Source organism: Dipteris shenzhenensis, chromosome 10, assembly GCF_047967505.1.
Source record: "Dipteris shenzhenensis isolate YYH24624 ecotype China chromosome 10, Dip_SZ_1.0, whole genome shotgun sequence".
Classification (NCBI taxonomy): Eukaryota; Viridiplantae; Streptophyta; class Polypodiopsida; order Gleicheniales; family Dipteridaceae; genus Dipteris; species Dipteris shenzhenensis.
This window is the reverse complement of record NC_141605.1, coordinates 10,229,269-10,255,367: the sequence shown is the minus strand read 5'-3', so window position 1 is coordinate 10,255,367 and position 26,099 is coordinate 10,229,269. Positions and strand designations below refer to the sequence as shown.

At 44.9% G+C, this 26,099-nt stretch overlaps 1 protein-coding gene across 2 annotated transcripts in view; it reads right to left on the bottom strand.

Annotated features, from left to right (window-relative positions):
• Positions 1-26,099, bottom strand: part of MGT9 (magnesium transporter 9) — a 36,275-nt gene that overhangs the window by 3,106 nt on the left and 7,070 nt on the right. For both annotated transcript variants that reach the window (XM_087380016.1, XM_087380017.1), the window contains 5 exons: positions 5,356-5,385; positions 5,061-5,265; positions 4,781-4,902; positions 4,421-4,495; positions 3,498-3,722 (listed from right to left, as the gene is read on the bottom strand). In XM_087380016.1, the coding sequence (XP_087236142.1) occupies positions 3,498-3,722; positions 4,421-4,495; positions 4,781-4,902; positions 5,061-5,265; positions 5,356-5,385 (657 nt within the window). The remainder of the gene's footprint in view (positions 1-3,497; positions 3,723-4,420; positions 4,496-4,780; positions 4,903-5,060; positions 5,266-5,355; positions 5,386-26,099) is intronic.

Below are 26,099 nucleotides of genomic sequence, written 5' to 3'. Positions count from 1 at the left end.
TTCCTTGGGAATCATAATCCTGGCAAAGAAACTTGGTCTCGCTAGAGCAGCACTTATGGCGACTCCCTCATTCACGAGGTCGCCATCTATGGAAGAGGTGTCTTTCTTAAGTTCCCCTGACACTACCCAGACCCTAGTAGAGCAGAGTCCTATTTTCCTCGCCTCACATCTAGCGTTCTTCATACCATGGTACCATGGTTTCACAATTAATGATATAAATACGACACATAATGTGCCCCTGTTCCCAGTGCCGCTTTGTTTCCCAAGCCTTCGAAGGAGTACTGGTCCATATTGCCTCCCATCAGAACTTGTTTCGGTACCATGCTCGAGTCTCCACCTACAGCAAGCGCAATCCTTGCAGGTGACGAGGTTTCACAGCTGAGGGTAATCGTCAAGTACCAAGAGTGCATGTCCAAGGAGATCCTTTTGGAGACCTTGGACGAGGGCGAGTCCAAGGTCTCTCGGGACTGTGCCTCATATGTTGACAAATGGGACACTTGGTGAGAGCCTGCCTTGTCCAGGTGCACGTCAAGCGCCCCACTCTGTCCAAACACATAGAAGCATGAGTCATAGACCCCTTGGGTAGAGCCATCGAAGGGATTTGGATTCGCAAGGACCAAAGAAAACCAGGTACGAAGAACCATAAACGTCAAGCACGAGAACCCCACCAACCCTACCCCACCCAAGGAAAGAAAATGGAGAGGGCCACCCAAGCAAAGCAAACAAAGAGGGCCCCCTCAGGATGCCCCTCGACACTTGAGGATGAGGTCTTTTAGGATATTTCGACAGACCCTCTCCCATCAGTGCCTCAAGGTTTCCATCCGACTCGGGAGATTACCCCAATCCCAAGTACAAGAGAGGAGCCCCTCCCAATCCGCCCATCATGCCCTCCTTTGCTTCCTCAAGGTCCTCGCCTCAAGTTGTTTCTCCCCCTTCCTCCTCTTCCCCCTCCACCCCCTAGCGCTTCCTTTTCTTCCCCACCAGCCCCATTGCCTCAGTACTAGAGCCGGTGATCACCTTCACCACCCTCCCCATGGTCATCCCCGCCCCCTCCCGCATCTTCGTCTTTCCTACTTCTCACATAGTTTTTTCCATACACGTATGGAAAAACTATGTTCGTCTTCGTATTTCCTACTTCTCACATAGTTAGTTCCATACACGTATGGTATGGAAACCCAACATTTGCAAACGAGGCTATGGTCTAGTAGTAGCAGTGATTCGTTTGAGCCCTGAAGTAAACTATTGGCCATTAAATTAATACACCAGCAGGCCAGAGGTGGAAACCTCTTTCTTGATGCACTGGGCACGGGCACTAAAAGTGCTAATCACATCTTTGGATCGCTGTCGCACAAACATAGACTAGTCTCCTTCAAAACGGCCCCAAAGTCATAAAAGTCCACGATCGTCACACAGGCTCTACACACAAGAAGACCTTGTCTGCCATGCCCCCCTCCTTGGAACTTGCATCATGACCATGCATATCAGTAGCCCCAACCAATACCATGAGTTGCAATGGGCTTTGGTGGGAGGGCGGTTGACATCCTCATGATTCAAGAGCGTATGTTCTCAGCCTCAGACGTTAGGCAACAATGTCGTCTCCTCTCGAGGAGAGACCCAGAGATCTACTCCCCAGCATTGGTTTGGAGCAGGAGGTTTGTATTGCAATACCCTAAAAGCTATCCCCAGATGTGTATGATCAAGGAGAGCTCATTGAAGGACTTGTAATGTGGATTGACTCAAGGATGGGAGACTTTAGGATCAAGATCCTAAATGTGTATGGCGATCTTTCTCACAAAGAGCCTTCTGGATGTAGACTCACGGCTTGCTAGAAGAGACTTCAACAATTTAGAGTTGTCGGTGATGCCTTCGTTACTGCGTAGTACTTGGAAGCGATCCTTGGCATGAGGCACAGTTCTCTAGACTCTTAGGTGGCCTCCACTTTTCCTGAGATGACAAAATGATGGATTGTTGGGGATTGGGCCATGCACAAAGGTGGAGCCATGGCATTTTGGCAAGGAGGACGAGTGCTTCACTTAGAGCAGCCCAGTTGTGGACTCCCCCCCGAAGGCGTGCAGATTCTCGATGCATTGCTAAAAAAGGAGGAGGTCTAGCAAGCCAATGTTTACCCGCAAGACGAATGGGCCAAGTACATAGTAGAAACGATCTAGAGGGGTACTACTACACTTCAATCGTCGCAGGCACTTTAAAGATTCAAAAGCGAGAGAAAGAACTGAGATGTGGTCTCCGTAGAGAGATTTATGGAGCAAGACCCAATCTATCAATGGCTTGCAAACAAATACAAGAGTATGTAGCTTGACCTACAGGCCACAGAGATCCACGAACAAGAGTTCTGATGTCACTCTTCAAGAGTATGCTGGGTTCATCAGGGAGACAGGATAACCTGACAGTTTTTCCAAACCCTCAAAAGGGCCCAGCTTCAGTGACTACATGATGAGAGCAGCAGTGGCACTTGAAGGAGGGTCTTGAGGGCCTTCAAGAGCTCCTCATATGTGAATGGGGCATCCACCCGCCTACTGATGCCTGGGGAGACCACTGCAGGATTGTGTGCCCAAATTGACTGCTAGGGTTGCAAGAACCCATGGGAACTCCACCTTTGACTGAAACAACTATCGATAGAATGAAGTGGTCATCTCAAGAATCTCTTGAGGGCTGAGTGAATAGGTGAGATGGCCTAACCCCGTCCTTCAAGTGACTTTCGAAGAGCATTCATGCTCCCTTGCAGTTCCAAGAGACCTTCGACTCCGGACAGCTCCCCTAGTTGCTCAATCATGGCTGGATTTGTGTGATCTTGAAAGAGGAAGACAAATCAAATATTCAGTAGTGGCACCCTATCATCCTTCTAGACACCGCCTATAAGATCTTGGCTACGGTCTTGATTTTGCCATTGCGTCCCCATCTCGCTGACATCATCCATGATATGGCCCTTCTCTTCTGCTTTTGCTAGGTTAGTCCACTTATATATACAAGAATATATCGAATCTTACAAATTAAAATTTTGATCAAGCAAGCAAAAGAGCAAAGGAAAGAAAGGATTTTGTAAGCAACTTTAAATTAAATTATCAGTAAAAGAGAGAAATAAAAAATAAAAATAACGTAGTCCTCTTTTCCAAACTCGCTCCATTGTCTCTCTTGCAAGGCCCCTAATTTCAGTGATTTGAACCTTGAAACCCAGTCATAGATTACTCCTAGCAAAGTAAAACTCTATATCTCATATAGGAAAACAAGCATACTTTGAATCAACTGCAATTTTAAATGGAACAAAAACTAACATGCACTTCAGCACATATCTTTTGTTCAAAAACTACAATAAATGAGTCTAGTAAAATTATGCGTTGGTTTTACTGTGTGTATGCCATTCCTATGAAGCAGACCGTTCAAACAACAAAGTACAGATCTAGTCAAATAACATCTTCAAAACGGTTTCAAAAGGCAATTCAAGAAAAAAAAACATTTGCCAAAAACATGGGAAAACCAACCTCCAGTAGCATTTCAAGCTCCTCAACATCATTTTCTGAACCACAAGTTCCAGCACTAGCTCTACTAGCTCGAGAAATCCTAGATCCAATAGTTGGAGAAGCTGCCACCCAATTGGGGGCAAATGAGCCACCTACAGGCGAAGCTGAGCTTACTAGCTTTCTAGTAAGGAAAAGATCCGCCATATCACCATCATCATCCAAGAGCTGCTCCAATTCATCCCGTACCTACACACACACAACCACTATTTTTGGAAGCCATCAAATCATAGATGGCAAGAAATTTGTGGAATACAAGCAAAATCCAAAATCTTGAAAACAACCATTGATTATCCAAGTAAGACTTCTTTACCCTCCCCTGATAAACAAAGTTCGTATGCTGGTTGCACTGAAAATAAATGTGTAAAAACTACCCCTCTCCACAAAATTATGGAGCACAAGATGGAAAGATAGAATATGCCTTGAAATAAAGAGCTCGACAGACGCAGATACGAGACATCTTTGCATCTCATCGGAGAGCTTCCATGGCACCCAAATATGTATTTGGAGCACTAGCTTTGCATGTCTGGGATTTGAGATTATTATTAGCTTAGCACTCAGCAAGTGCCTTAGCGAGCCCTTTGCTTTAGCTCACAATGGCTTGTATGAGTTACATTCTTGATTGTACTTTGTCTCGTAGGCCCACAAATCGACGTTAATACAACTAACTTTCTATCTCTATTGGACAGCCTAGCTCACAAACTTATGCTATTTCTCTCTTGCCCCATTATGCCATATACACTATCTTTGGTGTTGAAGTTACAAATGAGTGTGTTAAGGTAAAAAAGCATTCTGCAGGCCTTGAAAGTATTACTGAAATTAAGAAGCTAGGAAGATTGATCTTCCATACTAATTTCATGAGTAGACTTCACCCGTGAAATACTTACCTTTTGCACCCGTGCTGTTAGTCTTGTCATCCCACTCTTCAACTTACGAACACGATCTAAATTGCGGCTACTGATCTGTAAATTTGAAGCCAAGACATAGCTAACAGTTAGCCTAGCATACTTAAATCGTTAGACTGCCAATTAAAACACAGATTTCTGTCAACCCACACCGTTGTATTGGCCTGCCGCCTACCATAAAAACGCAAGCATGCACATTCCTACACAATTCTGCAGTATCCGTTCTAAAGTGTTATTACACTGTAAAATCAGACCTTCAAGATTTCTTGCGCACCAGGAGCCTTAAGGCACACACTTATGCTTGGAATTTACAGAAACACAGGAAGATTCTTCACAACTCACCTTTGATGTGAGCTCATCAAGAGCAGGATAAGCTGCAGTCTCAAGCTCAGTTGTCCTAGCATCCAAAAAACTGCAGATGGCTTCTAAAGCTACCTCCAAAGCCTTGAACTCAAATGGTGCTTCTGGACACCAAACCAAAAGAAACACATCTCAGAAGGGGCCTCTATCTTCAACCAGCACTTTACTGTGGCAGTTGGAAGTGCATTCCCTACTTACTATACATGGGCACAGACTGCACAGCAACAGGATTTATGCACCTTCAAAGATTGGTTCGACCCACCTTCTTCAATATCTTGGTTCCCTGACTGACGAGATTTTGAGGGCAGTCTTAATTTTGGTGGCTCCACTAGATTGCCTTCAGCACTCCTATTAGCCACCAAATCCAGTCCATCGAAATGCTGCACATCACGCTTCATTGGCAGGCGGCGACAAAGCTCCTCCACTATTGGAATGACATTTTCATCTGTTGGATTACGCAAAAGAACCTGTTGTTTAAAATGTGCAAGTGTCAGAGCAAATAGCTCAAGAAATAGACTTTGAGAACACAAGGAAAAACTTCACAACATGAGAGATACCTCTTCTGCAGTAATGATCGCCTTGATATGCTGCATTCACAAAAAGGCCTCGTCAGTTTAAATCTGTGTTTATAAGTAATCCCACTAAAATCCAACTACTACATCAAACAGAAGGACCGGCTCATCGAGGCAATGGAAGCAACAGGGGCTGCTGTAGAAGAATTGTGGGCTACTAGACTGTTATGTGCCTGGAATGCTAGTCTCCGGATTATTATTCCAGCAACGATAGGGGGCCCTGAGATTAAGATTGGCAGGCTCACATGAGATTTAGATGTTAGAAATCGACCAAGAAAGGGTACGCACAGCGGAAGACTGATTGAATATCCCAGGAGCTCCCACTGTGTGTGTGTGTGTGTGTGTGGGGGGGGGGGGTGGAATCACAAACTTCTTAACTTAATGTGCTTCACAAAGACGTGCAGACTAGCAAATAGACAATGATCCAAGACAGATAGAGAATCCACCAAAACAATATATTTCCGTCCAAAGCTATGGACACAATAGATCCAGAATCCCAACAAATCGTGGTCCTCTGATCTTACCACAAGGATCTTCTACTATCTGCCGAATACCCCTACATCTCTGAGCCCGCGTGCTCCATCTCGAGCGTATGTAGACTCTCTCTCCAGATCTCAGCACCTTGCTGCCCTTGTAGACAGCCTAGGGTTCAGCCCTGTGTAGAGCTAAGTCTGCAGCTCCTTTGCTCTTCCTTTGCCTCCTGGATGTAGGCCCAAGGAAGGGGCTCTGGCTGTTCCTTCTGCTCCAACTCTTGCTGGTCTGCTGGATGCATAACTGAGGCACAAGGGGCCTCCTTTTACCCCTTCAAACTGACCGACTTTTACTGCCTTGCTGGGCATCTCAGCCTGTCATAAAACCGACCCCACATGGCCCTTTTATTGGGCTGTGGGCACCCCTTTTTGGGGCTGTGTGCTGGCCAACTTGGTTGGCCAGCGGACCAGCCAGCCCAGCCCTATCAGGGCAGGGCACTGCCCATTAGCAGCCCTTCTTGTATGCAGGGCCCAGCTCATTGTCTGCCCATGACTTGCCCTGGTTGGATGCCTCCAACCAGCCCTAACCAGGCCTGTCCTATGGCTGACTCTTTCAAGACTTCCGCCGCCATATGCTGCGCTTCTTTTCCTACCTCTGGAGCTCCAAGCAGCCACTGATCTGCTCCTGGACTTGCATCTGCCACTCGCTTTATCCCTAGTGCTGATCCACACTCCCAAAATGGCTCCCTTCCATGCTGTGAGTTGCTGCTCATATGGCAGGCCCCTCTCTCTCACTTCTCTAGGCATATCCTGCCCTAGGTCTCCCTCCCCCATGCTCTCCTCATTTGGGGGCTTATAGATGGGGAGGTGACCTTTCCAACACCACCTCTCACTAACACATCTTGGCCCGATGCCAACACATCAATGACGGTGCCCCAGCAACTCCCATGATGAATCCCACTAGAACAACTCGATATCAATTCCGTTTCTTGGATTTTTCAACCAATGGCTCTTGCTCCTCCAAGTCCACACAGGTCCATCCAAAGTAGCACCAGATGGCACCACCACCTTTAGTCACGTTCCCGCCTTCGAACTCAAGCAATCCAGATGCCACCATCTTCGAACTGTCCCCCTCATAATGAGTGAACAATCTGCAACCATCCAGGCACCATGCTCTCAGTGTCTATTTCAACCCATCCTTCCTCTGTCAAGGTCTGCAACAAAAGAACCATCTCGAGAAATGAAATCCCAAGAACATCTCCAGATAACCTAGACCATGAACTGAAACCTCCTTCGTAAAAGACAGCAAAGACACTCTCATTTTCTCTCCCTCTCTCAACAGATACACTAGGGCCCAGGACAATCGTCGGGCTGGACCCCCCCGAAGGTTTTTATTCATCAGAGAGAAAATGCAGTACATGAGTTCAGCGTGGAAGCTGTCCATAGCATAATCTAATTACATGCCACTAAGGGCAACTCTGGAGTCTTCGAAGCACTTGGTCACACGAACCGCCTCCTAGATTCTTGTTAGGCTCCATTGCGCTTAGGAAAATAATTCTTCCTAGTACCTCCAACAATTAATTAAAGCGCACCACCATGGCACCCATTAATTGTTAGCGCTTTGCATGCAAATAATGCACTGTGGACTAATTCTAGTCACGGTGGGCGTCCCCACTGAACACATGTGCACACATAACAAATATAAAAATATATATTTATTCTCTGGTTGACCGAAGTCAACGCTCTCGATCATAATTAAGGGGCTTTGACCAAGGGTCGAGGCACCTTAATTATAGTCAAGTCTCTCCAACCGAAGTTGGCACATCTTGGTTAACTGTAGTTAACCTTCTTGGTATAAACCAAGTCTTCCTGATCGAGATCAGGCTTACTTGACCGAAGCCAAGTATCTTTGACCGTAGTCAATTCTTTGACCAATATAAAAACTCTTTTGACCATAATTAACCCAGATGGAAAACTCTTTAATTATGATCAAATAAATGGTCAACTGTACTTTGACTTAGGATATTTACATTGTGGTGACATCTCTCACTGAGCCCTGAAGCAAGTACTCTTCTGGCTTCACTACACCTTGTCCATAATCACCTTTCAGCAATCTGCTTCCGAGATTTCAAGAAGCACCCGCAGTTCCGCTTCTGCCTTCGAAGAAGACCCATTCCTTCCAATCTGACATTTCTTGAGACAAATGAAGAGCAGATTCTCTCCATAGCATGCTATAAAGGCACAAATTAATGACATCAAGTACATATCAGAACGCCGTACTACTTGTGAGCTTGCTTTGAAAGCAAACTATGCACCTCATGGAGGCACCATATCAATAACCTGTGTAATCTTGTAATGCCCCCTTCTGAATTACAGCATCCATCTAAACTTGAAACCCTAGGGCACTCCATGGAATCCACCCTAAATCCACACACCTGGAAGAGTCCAAGCACTCCATGCTATCCTTCACCTTCACAAAGGTCTCTAACTCCCGTCGACCCACATCTCAATGTCAGACATCTTCACTATTTTTTCTAGGTCTGCATATCTGACCTCAGTAACACATGGAGATGTCACCAAGAACAATTCCCCGATTACCACATTAGCTTTGGGTTTTAATATCACTATCTAAATTTGAGTCAGACTCCTCCTTCTTTTGATCCACCTTCTTCTTTCTGCAATCCTTGCAAGATGGCCTGGCTCGTCACAATAGAAGCACTTCTTCTTCTGCTTCCTCTTCTTGTAACTTATATGTAAACACATAAAACAACTATTCCTACTACAGATCACGGGAGTAGCACCAGAGTTAATCCACCCAGCCAACCTTGCTGAAGCTTTCAAGCAGACAGAGAATTCCGAATCAAACATACATGAAAATCACTATTCTCTTCTCTCTCAAGCTTCAACAAGCCCCATCTCCCTAGATGGATCTAGATGCTACATGTCATCATCACAGGGCCTTCCTAATGCAACATTTCACCCCTCTCTTGGGATGCATTAAAATCCTTTGCCCCTAGGCACATTCCTTGCATTAGGCCCTTAGCCTTAGATCCACCTAGTCTGGTGCTATCAACCCTCACCTAGGACCTTTACATTAATTCCCTCTCGATCATTTACATGAAGCGCAAACAAATAATTACAAACATAGATCCTTTAAGGAAAATGTCGACTAATTCTTCCGAGGTCATGCTACCTCGGCTAGAGCGTAACATTCCTTCCCTCTTCAGACATCAGCGTCCTCGATGATAAAGTCTGGGAACACTCTCCGCAACTGGTAGACGGATTCCCAGGTAGCTTCGGATAGAGGCTGACCATGCCATGCAACCAACACCGTGGATATCTTCCGATTTCGTATTTGCATTGTTCCTCGGTCCAGGATTCTTGCTTGTTTGCGCCTCGCATTATCCTCTATCTCCTGAAACAAAACCACACCTTCGATTAGTGAGTCACCTGTATGTAAAAATTTCTTTAAGCGCGAAACATGAAAAACCGGGTGCACCTTACACCCCTGTGGCAATTCTAATTTATAGGCTACCTTGCCTATTTTCTTTAGAATTAACCACGGCCCACAGTATCGAGGTGATAACTTAGCACACTCTCCTGAAGTTAACGACTTCGAGTGCAAAGGAACTCTGAGAAAAACTTTTTCTCCTTCCTTAAATAGCCTTATAGACCAGTTTTCATCCGCATACACCTTGGCTCTATACATAGCATGGCGGATATTAGCTCTCGCAAGTGCTAGCATCTCCCCCATCTAAACCACAAAGTTCGCGGTACTAGGCACTTTCTGAGGTACTCTAACTATAGTTGGATTCGCTGGTCTATAACCATAGTTCAGCTCAAACGGATTGAACCCTGTAGAGGAATGTTTTCTATCATTGTAGGCAAACTCTAACAATGGCAACCACTTGTCCCACGTATGTTGCCTCAATGACACATGCCCTCAGCATATCCTCTAAAGTTTGGTTGACTCTCTCCGTCTGACCATCCGTCTCAGGATGATCCCCACTACTCATTCCCAACTCAGTCCTTAGTGTCTCAAATACCGCTGTCCAAAAATGACTGGTAAATCTGACATCTCTGTCTGACACTATGGATCTAGGCAATCCGTGCAAACGAAATATATGTCTAATGAACAAATCCGCCACTTGCGGGGCACTAACAGACTCTCTAGTCGGAATGAAGTGAGCCATCTTGGTTAGACGATCAACCACCACAAGGATAGAATCATACCCTCCTTGTGTCGTAGGCAGCCCTACAATAAAGTCCATGGAAATGCTCTCCCACTTACTTAGTGGTACTTCCAAGGACTGTAAAAGTCCGGGTGGCTTCACCCGCTCGGCCTTACTTACCTGACACGAGAAACACCGTGTCACATATTCATGAATATGCTTTTTCATCTTTGGCCAAAAGAAATCTCGCTTCACGAGATCATATGTCTTCTCGACTCCTCGGTGTCCCGCACACGGGCTATCATGGCACTGTCGAATGACTCTCTGCCTGAGATCATTCTGACTAGGTACTACAACCTTGCCATTTCTTTCTAGCATACCATCCCTTATGGTATATCTTGCATAAGTTTGGCCTTTTCTGGATGCCAGGTCATCCTTTTCATTTTCCCCAGGTTTTAACACATGAGCCTTAGGCCATAAGCTCTGGACAAACTCGTCCACCTTTTGAGTTTCTCTAATCTCAGTCATTAGAGCACTCTCTAATACTGTGAAACTCAGGTTGTGCATAATGCGAGACAACGCATCAGCAACCTTATTGTCTTTTCCTCTTCGGTACCGAATCATTAAATTAAACTCCTGCATGAGCTCTGCCCACCTAGCTTGGCGGCCCCTCAAGTCAGGCTGTTTACAAAAATGTTTCAGAGTATCATGATCCACATCCACATAAAACTCTAAACCATACAAATAATGCCTCCATGTTTTCAAAGCATGGATAACAGCATACAACTCTAATTCATGAGTTGGACAATTTCTTTGAGAGGGAGAAAGCTTCTTGCTTTCAAAGGCTACTGGCCTTCCCTCTTGAAGGAGAACTGCTCCCACCGCAATGCCACTTGCATCGGTTTCTAGGAACAACGGTTTCTGGGGATCAACTATTTTTAACACCGGTCTTGTGACCACAACTTGTTTTATGGTGTTAAAACTTTCTTGTTGATTCTGTCTCCATATAAAAGGTACTTTATCTGAGGTCAGATCAGTCAATGGCGATACTATCTCGGAATATCCTTTGATATGCCCTCTATAAAACTGGACAAATCCCAAGAATGATCGCAGCGCGCTCAGACTCTGAGAGATTGGCCAAGTTAGTATCGCAACCACTTTCTTTGGATCCATTTCTACCCCCTCTGGAGTAATTATGAATCCTAAATATTCAAGCCTAACCATACACAGTATAGTTTTCTTTTTATTTATATAAAGACTGGCTTTCCTCAAAGTATCGAACACTACTCTTAAGTGTTCACGATGCTCAGTAATACTTTTACTGAATATCAGGATATCGTCAATAAAATGTACTACGAACTTTCCGATATACGGACATAGTAAATCGTTCATAAGCATGACGAATGTCGCTGGAGCATTGGTAAGTCCGAAGGCCATTACCAAAAACTCATAATGACCAAACCTGCTTCTGAAAGCGGTTTTATGCACATCCTCGGCTCAAACCCGGATCTGATGGTAGCCACACTTAAGATCTATCTTGCTGAAAATCACGGCTCCATGTAATGCATCTAGCAAATCGTCAATCCGAGCCATCGGATACCTGTGCTTCACAGTGATATTATTCAATGCTCTGTAATCTATACAGAGGCGAAACGTATCATCCTTTTTCTTCTTTAATATCACTGGCGAAGCAAAAGGTGAGAAACTTGGTTGAATCTGCCCCAACTTGAGGTATTCTTCCAGTTGTCTACGCACCTCCGCCTCTTCAGAAAAACTCATTCTATAGGGAGGCCTATTTACAGGTTCTGCCCCCGGAATCAGTTCAATCTTATGCTGAGCATTCCGCTCTGGAGGTAACCCATAAGGTAGTTCATCCCTAAAACATTCAGAGAACTCCTCTGTTATAAGATTAGCCAACTTGGCCATCTCATCGCTTTGCGTAACATCCGTGCTAGCCGAAGAATCATCAACCGGCTCTACCAATGCTGTGCAAAGGAATAAAAACTCTTCTTGAGCTTTTCGGATTTCCATCACGGAAATCAACGGTACCTGAGGTATATCTTTCTCACCTTGCAAGACATAAAGCACATCATTCATCTTGAATTGATATACGTGCTTTTTCCAATCAATGGCTGGATTCTTCCTAGAATGCCATGCCATACCCAGGGCTATATCTGCATGAGCAAGCTTGGTCATTTCAAAATCAAGCTTCTCAGCATAGTCCTGAATCCGAAGCTCCAACTGGGTAACCCTTTGGTCCCATACTTCAGTTGAACTTCCATCTGCCATCCTGACTGTATATGCATAGTCAGATGGACTTGTCTTTAATTTCAGCCTCTTTACGAGCTTGGAGTTAACCACATTGTGAGTTGACGCCGAGTCAAACAACACAATGACATCATGATTGGCCACTTGCCCTTTCATTTTAATTAACTCCGTATCATTAAAGGCTGTATACCCCGTTGCTGCGGGCTTAGATAGGATGTTATCAGGTGCACTCGTCACTAGCTTAGCAACAGACACACATAACAAACAAGGTACTAACCTCTGAGAAGATCCTGCTAGCTGAATCTGCATCTCTTCCGCTCTGGGACTTCCCTCCATCTCCACGTCGCATTCTGAGATCACCATCTCAGCCATCCGACGATCTTTGTTACGTGGACAATCCTTCCACTGATGAGGCTGAAGGCAACCAAAACATAAGCCTTCTCTCCTCGCTTTTTCCCTTTGTTCTGGGTTTAAGGGAGACTTAGACCAAGCCCGGGCTGCCATTGGGGTTACTTTTCTCTTCACTCCAATGGTGGTACTTGGTTTAGGAGTTTCAGCTGGTTTCGCCTGCTTGGCTTGACCACTCGGCTGAGAACCACTCCCTCTACTAGTCCATTTCTTCTTAAACCCATATTTCTTCGCATACCCATACTGGGTTCCGACCTGTGCAAACCCACTTGGCCTGCTGCCCTTGGCATCTTCATAGTTCAGGGCTATAGCTATTGCATCATCTAACGTGTTCGCGTACTTAGCCCAAACTTCCATTTTTATTCGATCATTCAATCCAAATATGAAATCTTTCACTTGGATTGATTGAGGCAGGGGTTCATCAACCTTCATTACACTCTCTCGAAACTTATCAGTGTATTCTGCCACCGATAAATTTCTCTGACGAAGGTTTCTATATTGATCCCAAGCTCGGGATGCTTCATCAGGAGGTAAGAAGTGTTTCCTGAACTCTCTTTTAAACCCCTCCCAGATAGTGGATGCTATATCATCTTTTTGTTGTTTAATCCACCACCGATCCGCTACCTCACTAAACATGTGGGTGGCCTCACGGATCTTCTTGATGTCATTTCTGATTTCACAAATGGCGAACGCCTCGTCCCATTTGTGTAACCAGGTCTCAATGACATCGGAGCTACGGTCGTTCATCCGACCAGAATACTTTTCTGGCCTGTAATTGGCAATATTTGGCACTTTAGCCTTCCTAGGCTCGACCGTATGGACACTAGACTCCGGTTCCATTGGAGCCTTTCCCTTCTCCTCTCAAGAAGGTCTGGCAGACGTACTGTGTATCGCTCTCCTAAGTTCAGACTGCCTTGCATTGGCCTGTAACTGTTCGCTAATAACTGTTGCAAGGCATCCTCAAGCAATGCAATCCTGCCAGATACAGTATGAGCTACTGGGCGCGACACCTGCTGGGTCGGCCGGACTCCTGATTCTCCAGGGTCCCTCCTGGAAGCTCCTTCTTCTGCTTCCATTCAGTTCAATGGGTGTTTTGTTCTGTTTTATTTTGGTTTGTTTTGTTTTGTTTTGTTTTTTTTTAAACACCGCTAGAAAATTGTATTTACAAGTTGACACAATTCAATGTACTGACACTCCGACACAATTCCCTATACTAGGGAATACCTGCAATCCCACATGCACACTGACCAGGCATTTGACACAGGCATATATCTCAAACAGCGCTTTTCCCTATCCTAGGGAATCTCCTGCAAACAAACTCAAACTGTAGCACATACGCATAACCTCAAGCATAATCTGTCCCTGCTACAACATCAAAGCCTCATGCAGGCTGATCACTCACGAGATCCTGTCTATGAAAGTAGAGCATCAACCGACTAAATCAAGAAGAAAAAAAACACGAAACTGATGGAGGTCAAAGAGAGCTCCCTGGTCATCAACGATTTCACCCCAGCCTTCTTGGTTCCATGCAGATCCCGCTAACAATCTGCCGCACTATTCAAGCCCTTGCGCTCCTGCGACCAGTCTGCAGTCATAGCTTGCGTGCTCTGTCCAAATCCTAAATATGGGGCCAGTTGTTCGTCGACTAGCGCTCCACGCCTATCTGCGTCACCTCTGCGTTGCACGTTGGAACACCTCGATACGTATCTCTATTTGTTCGTGTTCGTCCGTCCGTCGCAGGTCAGCAGTAGCCTAATCGCTCTACGCTCTTAGTACCTTCCATTGGGTTCTCCGTTGATCTGGCGTCAGTCACAAATGTAACACACAATCAACATCGAAGGGTCTCCCTCATTCACGAGCCACCACCCGTGCGTCCATCTACCCTGCCTTTCGTCACAGCCTTACGGGATCCCTCACGCTTCCATCGTAGATTACGGGCAGCGCCAACCTTCCGTTCCACACCTGCTGTCCGTCGTTACGAACAGCCCCCTCTTATTTTGTCGTAGATCAGCGTCGATCCCGTCAGGTAACTAGCCGTACGTCATTGCTAGATCCGTCGTATACCACGATCCCTCTCTGACTCCTAGCCTTGGGCTCTGATACCAAATGTAAACACATAAAACAACTATTCCTACTACAGATCACGGGAGCAGCACCGGAGTTAATCCACCCAGCCAACCTTGCTGAAGCTTTCAAGCAGACAGGTCCGAATCAAACATACGTGAAAATCACTATTCTCTTCTCTCTCAAGCTTCAACAAGCCCCATCTCCCTAGATGGATCTAGATGCTACATATCATCACAGGGCCTTCCTAATGCAACATTTCACCCCTCTCTTGGGATGCATTAAAATCCTTTGCCCCTAGGCACATTCCTTGCATTAGGCCCTTAGCCTTAGATCCACCTAGTCTAGTGCTATCAACCCTCACCTAGGACCTTGACATTAATTCCCTCCCGATCATTTACATGAAGCGCAAACAAATAATTACAAACATAGATCCTTTAAGGGAAATGTCGACTGATTCTTCCAAGTCATGCTACCTCGGCTAGAGCGTAACATTGTAAGTGTCCTCTTCATCTCCACAATCATCATTGTTGGGGCTTGCCACCACTAGGCTTGCCATGTCCTTTGCCGACTGTCGCGGGGACATGAATTTCTCAGCTTTAGGAATTTAGTCCTAGCCTCCAACTGATTAAAGCAATTCAAAGAACACTTCAGTGCAACTAATTCCATGGGCCTAGGAGGCAAGGGACTGAAGGTTAGAGAGGGGTAAAAAACCCTTTAGCTAAAAATAGCTCCAAGAGCCACGTTTGACAAAGCTGGCTTGTGAGACAAGGCAAAAAGTTGAAATTTGCTCTAAGGAGAGGCAAGTCACAAGCTGGGAAAGTGTTCCAGGGCTATTCTATCACATTGACTTGTGGATTTTTGACTACTAGGGCTGTTAGTGGGCTGCCAGGGCTGCCAAAAGCAAAAAGTAATTTGATTTTGTGCCAAGAGCCTCCAAATCAGTTGGGTTTTGCTGCATGCCTAATGTTCATGCCTTCCCAAAGCCCCAAATCTGATTCGCAATTTTTCTAGGAGCCCTACAAACCAGGCGCCTATCAAAATCGCACTTTTCTAGGTAGTTTGGGGCTTCCAAGGAACTCGATTTGTTTCCAAAGCGGGAGGATTTGCTGAGTAACACCTGCCAGCGGCTTTCCAAAGCTGCCAAACCTGATTTCATTGTTGCAAATCCACTCAAGAAACACCAAACAGGTCGTTTTCAGAAATTTGCACCTATTTGAGCTTGCTCAGGGCTCCCAAAACTAGACAAAATCAGTGTTCCAGCCTTCTAGAGTGCCAGATTGTTAGAAGATTCAAATTGCCTTTCGGGATTGGACTGCCACAGGCTTGAGGGGTGCTAGAAGAGTAGAAATTGTCTTGTAATCTTGAAACAGGAAGCGGCCTAAGAGCTGTCCAATGTACTTGGACTGACATATCATTATATACCCCCTTCAACATATGCAAACTAGATGCCCAAGTAATACCGACCCATATATGTCATGGCAAAGGATTTTTGCAGCCTTGAAATCTGCAATTTTCTGCAAGTTCGGGACAGTGATGAGCATGTCATCCACATATAAAATCAAATTCGTAAATTCTGATTCACTCTTCTGGGCATAAATAGTAGCCTCCGTAGGGCTGTTCTGAAACCCAAGGCACAACAAAAAAGAATGTATTTTGGCATACCATGCCCGTGGTGCATGTTTTAAACCATAAAGAGCCTTATTAAGCTGGCATACCTTATTTCATACCCTAGAAGTTCAAATCGTGGAGACTGAGTGACATACACCACTTCCACTAAATCCCCGTGAAGAAAGGCAGTCTTGATGTCCAACTAATGGACCTCCCAAAGCCTGTGAGATGCAAGAGCAATGACACACCGAATGGTCGTGATGCGTGAAGTGGGGGCAAATGTCTCTTCAAAGTCAATACCATACTGCTAGGCATAACCTTTCGCAACAAGGCGAGCTTTGTAGCAATCAACACTGCCATCAGCTTTGCACTTCAATTTGTAAACCCACTTTGTGCACGCTTGCTGGCAAGCAAGTGACACAACTCCCAAGTGCCAATGGCATGAATGGAATCAAGTTCAGCTCTCATGGCCTACATCCATTCATGACTTTCAAAAGCATCTTTGTAACATAGAGGCTCCTCCTTACAAGCCGTGGCAATCAATGCAACATTCAGCTCAAGCAAATTGCCATGTATCTGTTTTTGTTCCCCTCTGGTGTGGGCAACCAAGGTCGCATCTTGCTTGCTGTCCTGAGGGTATCCAAAAGCCAACGAGGGACTGATTTTTTGTCTCATGACATCCCTCTCCTCTTGAACTGCTTGCTCGATAGCACGGCCGTCTAGCGGTGGAAAATCAAGCTGAGCAGGAGCAACGAGAGGAGGATTGGAGCTGCTAGAAGCATGTGGCATGGTGCTCTGCATTGTGTCATCTGTATCTGTGAAAGGTGGAATAGAATCAAACACATTAGAGGCTTCCAGTGAAGGCTGTGTTTTACAGTCCAGCCAAGGTAAAGGGACATGCTCAGCAAAAACCACATCCCTACTGACAATCACCTTGCATGTGCTAGACTGAAACAACTTGTAACCTTTGCTTTGAGAGCTATAGCCAATGAAGATGCATTTGACAACCTTATCAACAATACACAAACACCCGCATGTGAGAAATGATAGGCTTACGACTTGTCCATGCTTCATAGGGAGTCATGGTCTTCAATGCCCGAGTGGGTGCTCGGTTGAGCACATAGTTGGCACACATGATTGCATCCAACTAGGATTTATACTCATCACGAGCAAGATTGGCTGCCTCTGTATTTGTGACATTAGCAGCTGGAGTATTTGTGACAACAAGACCTTGCTGTCCTGGCTGTCCCTGCTTCTTCTTCTCGGAAGCAATACGCTTCAGGCACTCAGCGATGTCATCACCTGGTTTCCTGCAATAATTGCAGTGTTTCTTCTTCTTCCCATCAGCAGAAGAGGAAGAGGATGAGGTACCGGATGTAGGTTTGGGCTTGCTGTAATTTTTCCCCCCTTTTTCCTCTGCCCCTATGATCAGTAGCAAAGGCTTTATCTGCATGAGTAGAAGCAACCCTGTTTTGACAACTCTGCTCCTCTTGCAGAAGTAGGGAAACAAGCTGATCAAAAGAATAGTGGTTGGAGTTCCCAAATTTTTTACTCAAGCTTGCAAAGAGAATTTATAAGTACATCATAAACGTGAGTATTGTGCAGGTTCATCCGGCCTTGTATGGGATGTACGGCAAGTGTATGAACGACATGCACTTGACTGCACGACAGATGAACAACTGATTTGTACGCTGTGCAAAACAATGTAGGTACGTACGTACCTTGGTTGTACGTGATGACGCTTCAGAGTAGGAGTCCAGCGTACGGATGGCTACCTGCACGGTTGATTACTTGCAGATTGCATGTGATTTGTATAGTAGTGTAGAATAGAAGTGTATGAAAAATCATACGCTAGTTGTACGGGAGCAACGCAACACAAAAGCAAAATCGCTGCAAAAAAGGCGTTTGTACAAAAGTAGCTAATGCCTATGCAAATCAAAGCTGGTAGCAGGATGGCGCGCACTTCCAAATTGAAACTTGGGAAGCAAGTGCAATGCCAACGCTTGTGCCAGGACCAGGGGCTTGAGGGGTGCTAGAAGGAAATCATTTTGCCTGTTTTTCACCTCTTCCAGAGCTGTTGCTGCTGATTTTGACTACGTGAGAACCACTCCAAAACAATTCGCCTACTTGCTTACTGCTGCTCCAGAGTTTCTGGAGCCCTCTGATCAATTGTTTACCTCCCGAAAGCTCTACAGTTGTCTCAGAACCTTCAAAGTCTCTTGCCTTGCTGCAGCTGACCTTTTGGTGAGCCAAGAACAGCCATGGTTGGCTGTTGCCAGGACTCCTTCGGAACTGCCAGGACAGATTTGGCTGATTTGCTCTCCTGCCAAGACTCCTTTGGAGCTTCCAGGTTAGAACTCATCAGCCAGATACGGACGTGATGGAATGTTGCACTACATTGGGATGAAACTAAAACTGTTTGCATAGCAGGACGGAGGTTCCTGTGAACGAATTATTCAATTGGTTGCTTTTGGTCGGATACACGAGTCCTTTTCCTGTATTTTTTATGCCTTTTGAATAAAAGATAAAGAAATACCGAAAGGAGCACTAAATTTATGGCCAATCTCGTGTCTAGTATAGACTGGGGCAATCTAACTCCTAAATATAGTATGGAATTGTTTGGTGTGTCGTGGATGTTTGAAAGGTAGGTAGTTGCTGGTTGTTATCTGTTCACTGCCCTTTGGATTTCTAGAAGGCTAGTTTCACCGGCCCTGTCCTTTACCACCACCACCTTGTCGTTGTCTTCTTTGTTGTAGAGCTTCTCCCTGTAGCAGCAACGGACCCAGCTCCTCAAAAGTCAAAGGTTTGGTCCTCTGTCCTGATGTCACAATCGTAACGAAGCTTTTGAAACTTTGTGGTAGCATCCCAAGTACCATCAAGGCCAATTGACTTGATAATGTACAAAATCTCCCTCATCATATCCATGTTGTAGAGTTGATGTTGAAGAGTCAAGATCCAGGATGTATTATCTATCTCATACAGATCCTTCAGAATGGCCCACGCCTCTGCTAACGTGTCAGTCATCTGGATGTGAGGAATCAAAGAGTCCGATGTAGAACCTATGATCAAAGCCAGGGCATGGACATCTCTATTCTTCCTGTTAGAAACATGGTGAAGGGAGACAGAGACAGAGAGAGAGTTAGGGTGTGAGGAAATAATGCTCAAATGAAGACATGAAGAAGGCTTTCATTCATTCATCAAGTGTGTCAAGACAAGTGAAGTACAAGCCTTATATAGGCTACTCACTCACACACTAGCACCTAGTGCATATGGGATAAGTCCCATGATGACACATAGCACTCACACATGACTCACACACATAGACTAGTACTAGATCGCCTATTACTACACACCACTACTTCACACCAACACACTCTTTGGCTATGATATCTCCAACACCCCCCTTCAGAGCAAAGAGTGTGAGACCCAACACGCAAGAGTAGACTGATCCCCCCTCCACCGCAATATTGCAAAGAGCAAGTCCAACTACCCAACACCTCCCGTGTGATAGTGACTTCTCAGTCAACTTGCGACTGGTAAGGGCAAACCATCACTCGTCATCCCCCCTTGCTCTGAACTGGGAGGTCATCAATCAAAGTAAAAGACAATACATTCATTTTTGGGAGACAACCCAAGGCAGAGTACCTCTTATTGACTCCAAATACATTCAATTTAGAGGGCTAAGAATCCTTATTTGCAAACACACATAGCATAGGGGCCTAGAAAGCCCAACCCTGGTCAAATAGATTCTCGTCGTCAAGAGAGAGGCCATGAACCTCTGCTGTAGCTGCATGTATCTCCTCCGGGGGCTCTTCAGGTTCAGGTGGTTCTTCAGCTAGAAGATTGGCATGATGCTGCTCTTGTTCCTGTGCTTTCTTCTTGAAGCAATGGACTTCAATGTGTCCTTTCCTCTTGCAAAACCTGCAAATATGTTCTTATTGGTCTTCCATTTGCTTGTGGAAGCAAATGCATATATACCTTTGTAAGACTAGAATAAGTCCAATCATACAAATGCATGATCAATAGGAGAGGCAAGAGCGGCTTCCTTATTGCGACGATCCTTCTCAAAGAGGAGGGCCACCATATCATCAAACATGGTCGTGGCAAGACGAAGGATCTCAAGAGTGTGCTCAAAGCGATAAATTCCATGCACTCTTCATAAGGACGGCCATCTTATCTTCATCATCAGGGACACTTTAAAACTTGGGACCTATTGAACAAGAGACTGAAACCGGGCTAGATGATCACTCACCTCGTCACTCTCTTCCATTTTCAGATCATAAAATTTGAGCTTCAAAAAGACTTTAGAGTTGGTGATTTTATTACCAAAAAAGGTCTCGAGGCAACTCCAAATCTGCTTAGCTGTTGACTTGAAATCCACATGATGGATAAGAGAGTCAGCTAAGCAAAGACCAATGCCTTAGCATTCTGCTGCTTCCAAATCCTTTGGTGTTGTTGATCAAGTAACTCGACCTGGTCATCCTCAACAACATCCCAAACTCCTTCACGCATAAGGAGAAGCTGCATTTTGGTTTGCCATGTGGAAAAAACCTTCCCCTTTAAACTTCTCCACGAGGATAGAACTTGAAGACAAGGAGGTCATGATTGAAAATAGCTTCATGAGAGTGGACAGCAGCCTGAAATGGATAACCAGCAACTGAGTCTAGGTCTTTGTAGATGTCTGCAGCAAGCATCAATGGCCTGGGGTGCTCTGAAATGCACACAGCAGAACCAAGACAGCAAAGTCGGTGCTGTAAATGACTTCAAAGAGCAGCAGCAACCTCGAGATGTGGAACTGAGTGCTGCAACAGGTCCAAACCCCTCAAAGTACTGCAGATAATGCTGTCAGATGGCCGACTACACAGCAACAGCAATTAAAGGCTGTTCTTGACGTTGAATGCAGAACTGAACCAGAGAAGGAGCTCTTGTGGGCGTTGTGACTGCTTGAAATGCTGCAGCAGGTCTGAGATATGCAAGGCAGCTCAGCAAGACAGCTTCCCCTAAAAAAATTATAGAGAACCTTGAGGTCCCCTACAAAAAGTGTATAGGTCCGCTACAAAAAGATGTAGAAATTCCTTGAGGTCCCCTACAAATTGTGTGCACTTTGTGTAGAGACTAACATGTATACCTTCAACACTATCAACGTGTGATAGCATGCTCTAACCTCGCAATCTCCCATCCTCGATCATCTTGAATTCGAGAGGAAAATATCTTTCTCTGCATATTTCTTGAATGTCACCATGTAATCAGATCTGTTGTGGATTCACTACTTGCTCTGCAACCTCCTTCCATAAAGCTTCGCAAGTCCTTTAAGTTGAAGATAGCCACCTTAGCCTTCTCCACCTCATCGAACTCTCTCAAAGCGAATCTTACCAATACCATCAAGCTCAGGAAGTTTGCTCTCTTGAAAATCACTCTCTCTTTCAGCCTCTTCCATATGGGTATCTCCACAATCATCCAATTCTTTATTCTCAGTAGCATATCTTCCTCTAGTTGGACTTCGACCATGTGATAGAGTTTGAATAGGTGTGCACAATCTGCTACAGTCAAAAATTCAATTGGTCTCATTTCATCTTTTCTCATCCTTCCTCTTTTCATTCCGTTCCATCCTAGGATGCTCTTTCCATAATTCATTTTAATTTTGAGGATTGTCTCGGCTGTCCACTAACAACAGTATTCTGATGCGCCATCTTTCTTACAAGAGATCAAGGTCATGCATTTTCTTTTCCAATCTTTCATTTTCAACTGGTAGCACTTTAAGAACCTGTAATTGCTCCTCGAGTATCATGCATTGCACATCAACAGTTTGATATTTTCTAATTATATTTTGTCTCTTTATGAAAACACTTAATTTTCAAAATTGTGTCCTCCCAAAAGACCAAACTGTTCTGCAAATTCGTACCTTCAACATAATCGAAAATCAAAACTGAATTTTTTAATCTGTGTCCTTAAAGGAACAAATTCTTTGGAAACTTGTAGCTTTGACATAATTCGAGCTTTCCTAATATTGGAAGTCTTGTTTCAAAGTTCTTGCTTCTTTCAAGAGCCAATACTTAGCTCTAATACCACTTGTGAGACGCCAAGTCATAGAAATCAAAAATTGTCTAGCGTTGAGCCAATGATAGGACATTTGTTAATGTACATAAGCAATGTGATAGGAAATCAGATGCTATTTTAAATCTGAAATATCCTTCTTCATTTTCTTGTCATTCTAAAGGTTTACCATATCCTGCTCCATCTTTCCCTTCCAAATGACTCCATAAGCCAATTATGCATCATGCTCTCATGTTTCTTCTAAAGGATTCTTCACTTCCTCAACCTTTATTATTTTGACCTGGGGAGTCTATCGTGGCTGATAATTGGCCTCCTTTCCAGCCACAACAAACTCACCAAATCAAAAGAATAAAGGTTGACGATGTGAAGAATCCTTAGAAGACACAAGAAAGCATGATGCATTTTTTGTCTTTGGAGTCACTAGGAAGGGGAAGATGGAGCACGACATTGCAAGCCTTAAGAATGACAAGAAGAAAATGGAGATACATATTTGAGATTTAAAATAGCCCATCACGTACAGCAACAAGTGTTAAGCCAGGCAATCTCCAATTCTAGAGGACAGGATAAACAGGTACAAACACCACTGGTGACTCTCCGAGCCCTGTCAAAGAAACCCCGGATCGGAGGCAAAATCCACAACCAAAGATCTGTCAAAAGCCCCGGTTCGGAGGTTAAACAAAATTTTAAAAAATTAAATAAAATAAAAAAAAGTTTTTGCTGGCTGACCAGATCTGGCCGACCAGATTGACCTGGTCGGTCAAATCTGACCACGTCGGTCAGTTCTGGGGTCAACCTCTTGGTTGACCGACTAAGCCCCTTCCTATTTAAAGGGGCGGGGGGGGGGGGGGGGGGGGGGGGGGCTAAGTATTCTTGCATCTCCTCTCTTCCAGCTCTAGAGGTACCTGCACACCCTGAGCCACTTCTGCCTCCTCTGCTGCCTCAACTTCTGCCTCCTGGCTGCCTCCTCTGCTGCCTCAACTTCTGCCTCTTGGCTGCCTCCTCTGCTGCCTCAATTTCTGCCTCCTGGCTGCCTCCTTTTCTGCTTCAGATCTGCCCCTCCTTTCTGCTTCAGATCTGCCCCTCCTTTCTGCTCCAGATCTGCCTTCCTTTCTACTTCAGTTCTGCCCTCCTTTCTGCATCAGATCTGCTCCAATTTCTGCTCCAGATCTGCCTTTTTTTCAGCTTCAGATCTGTCCCAACTTCTGCTCCAGATCTGCCCTCAAATTCTGCTCCAGGTCTACCTCCAACTTCCGCTCCAGATTATGTTCTTTCTATTCCAAATCTGCAGTAACCCCTGCATCAGTTTGCTGTCTCAGATTTGGTTCGGTTCCAACTTGTGGAGCTAGTGCAGAAGTCCACTACAGTTGTCAGGATTGACGTTTGCTTCCTCCAGAGCTTCTCTCATATCTTCACTTGTACTGAGTTCCGTTTGTGATATATATTTCTTCTTCAGCCATTAATTGTCTTCAGTATTGTTTTATTTGTCTCCAAGTATTTTCTTTATATGGTATCAGAGCCAGGTGTGCCAATCGACACCTGAGCCTTGATCTGGAAAGCTTGGAAGATAAATCATTACCTGAAGATGTCTTCTCCCTCTTCCCCGAAGCGATCTCAGCCTGAATCGACCTCTATTCAACCACCACCTTCGACATATGTCGAGAGAGAGTCTGCAAGGATTGAAGGTGATGAATACCTCTCCAAACTCTTTGAAGAATTTGCTGAATTCCAGAAATGGAACTTGAAGCAGGTACCCACACACCTCGTTCCTCTACCGCTCCACGGTTCTCTCCAATACGTCAACAAGGACCTCTATTCAACTCAGAAGAAGCTGAGCAACATCTCAAGTTCGGTGCCAACAAAGAACAAGTATCCCCTGACAAAAGAGGACAGCCCGGCATGAGAACATTGGATAATTCGACAGTGCCTATTCCACAAGAATCAGTGCAAGGTATGTTGCCCTATTCCCTTAGTGCAACTCCATCTGTTATGCAAGGCATAGGAACAAGTAATCACGAGAACACAGATCCATACATGCATGTGAACACTCGCAGACGAGAAAGGAGAAATGCGTCTGACAATGAGTTTGCTTTCGGTTCACATTCTTCCCTCCCTCCCATCCCTCTCATCTCTTCCGCTGCCATCTTTCCTCCAGTGGCTTCTCATCCTCCTCCTTCTCCCATGCCACTGGATTCCTATAGTTAATTTCTCTCTATCTCTCCCGCTGCCTCTTTTTCACCTCTCATGTCTTATCCCGCCTCTCATATTCATCCCTCCCCCTCAGGACCTTTTCCAAATTCTTTTATTTCTCCGATGATGCCACCTCTCCCTTCTTCTCACTCTGCTTCTATTCCAAATTCTCTTCTGCCTCCACCGGTTGCTTCTCCCTATCATTCTCTTTCTTCCCCTCACCCTGTCTCTGCAACAGCCAAACATGCTTTCACTGATATGACTCGTTTTAACGGGTCTAATTATACCACATGGTCAAATCTCATGCGCCATGTGCTTGATTCTCAAGACCTATGGGAACTCGTTCAAGATACTGAATCGCCACCTGATCCTCATGTTTATCCTCCTCAGGTAGTTCGTTCGTGGCGACATCGTAATGCCACTGCCATTGTTGAAATTATGCAAGGACTTTTACCTGAATTTCACTCTCAATTACTAAAACCGAGTTGGAGAGGAATAAAACAACTATGGCTTCACGTCAACGACGGAATTCAAACTGTCCACAGCTCTCCCTTGTCCACAGCTCTCCCTCACTCTCTCTCTCTGATCATACATTAGGGCCCAGGACAAATTGTTGGGCTGGACCCCCCCGAAGGTCTTTATTACTTTCAGAAAAACTGTTACAAAAGTTCAGCAGGAAGCTGTCTCGTAAGTCTCTCTCCCTTCCATACGTGAAAAGAAATCCTTCTTTACAAGGGCTTCAAACCCCATTCAAATTGGCAACATGCCACTTGTCTACAATCTAGACTAACTCTTATTACAAGCCACTTAGGGCCATTCTGGAGTCTTCAAAGCTCTCGGTCACACGAACCGCTTCCTAGGTGCTTGTCAGGCTCCCATTTCGCTTAGGAAAAATAATCCTTCCTAGTACCTGCAACAATTAATTAAAGCGCACCACCATGGTACCCATTAATTGTTAGCGCTTTGCATGCAAATAACACACTGTGGACTAATCCTAGTCACGGTGGGCGTCCCCACTGAACACATGTGCACATCTAAACAAATATATATATATATATATTAATAAATATATATATATATTTTCTCTGGTTGACCGGAGTCAACACTCTTGATTATAATTAAAGAGCTTCGACCCAAGGTCAAGGCGCCTTAATTATAGCCAAGTCTCTCCAACCGAGGTTGGCACATCTTGGTTAACCGGGGTTAACCCCTCTAAGCGCATGCCAAGTCTTGTTGACCGAAGTCAACACTCTCTGACCATAGTCAGGTTTACTTGACTAGAGTCAAGTATCTTTGACCGTAGTCAATCCTTTGACCATTAAAATAACTCTTTGACCGTAATTAACACATATAAAACTCTTTAATTATGATCAAATAAATGGTCAACTGTACTTTGACTTAGGATATTTACATTGGTGACAATTACAGCATTTTGATCTTGCCTCTGAGCGATGGGCACATCTCACTGACCGCTATGCAGCTCGAGATTGTACTC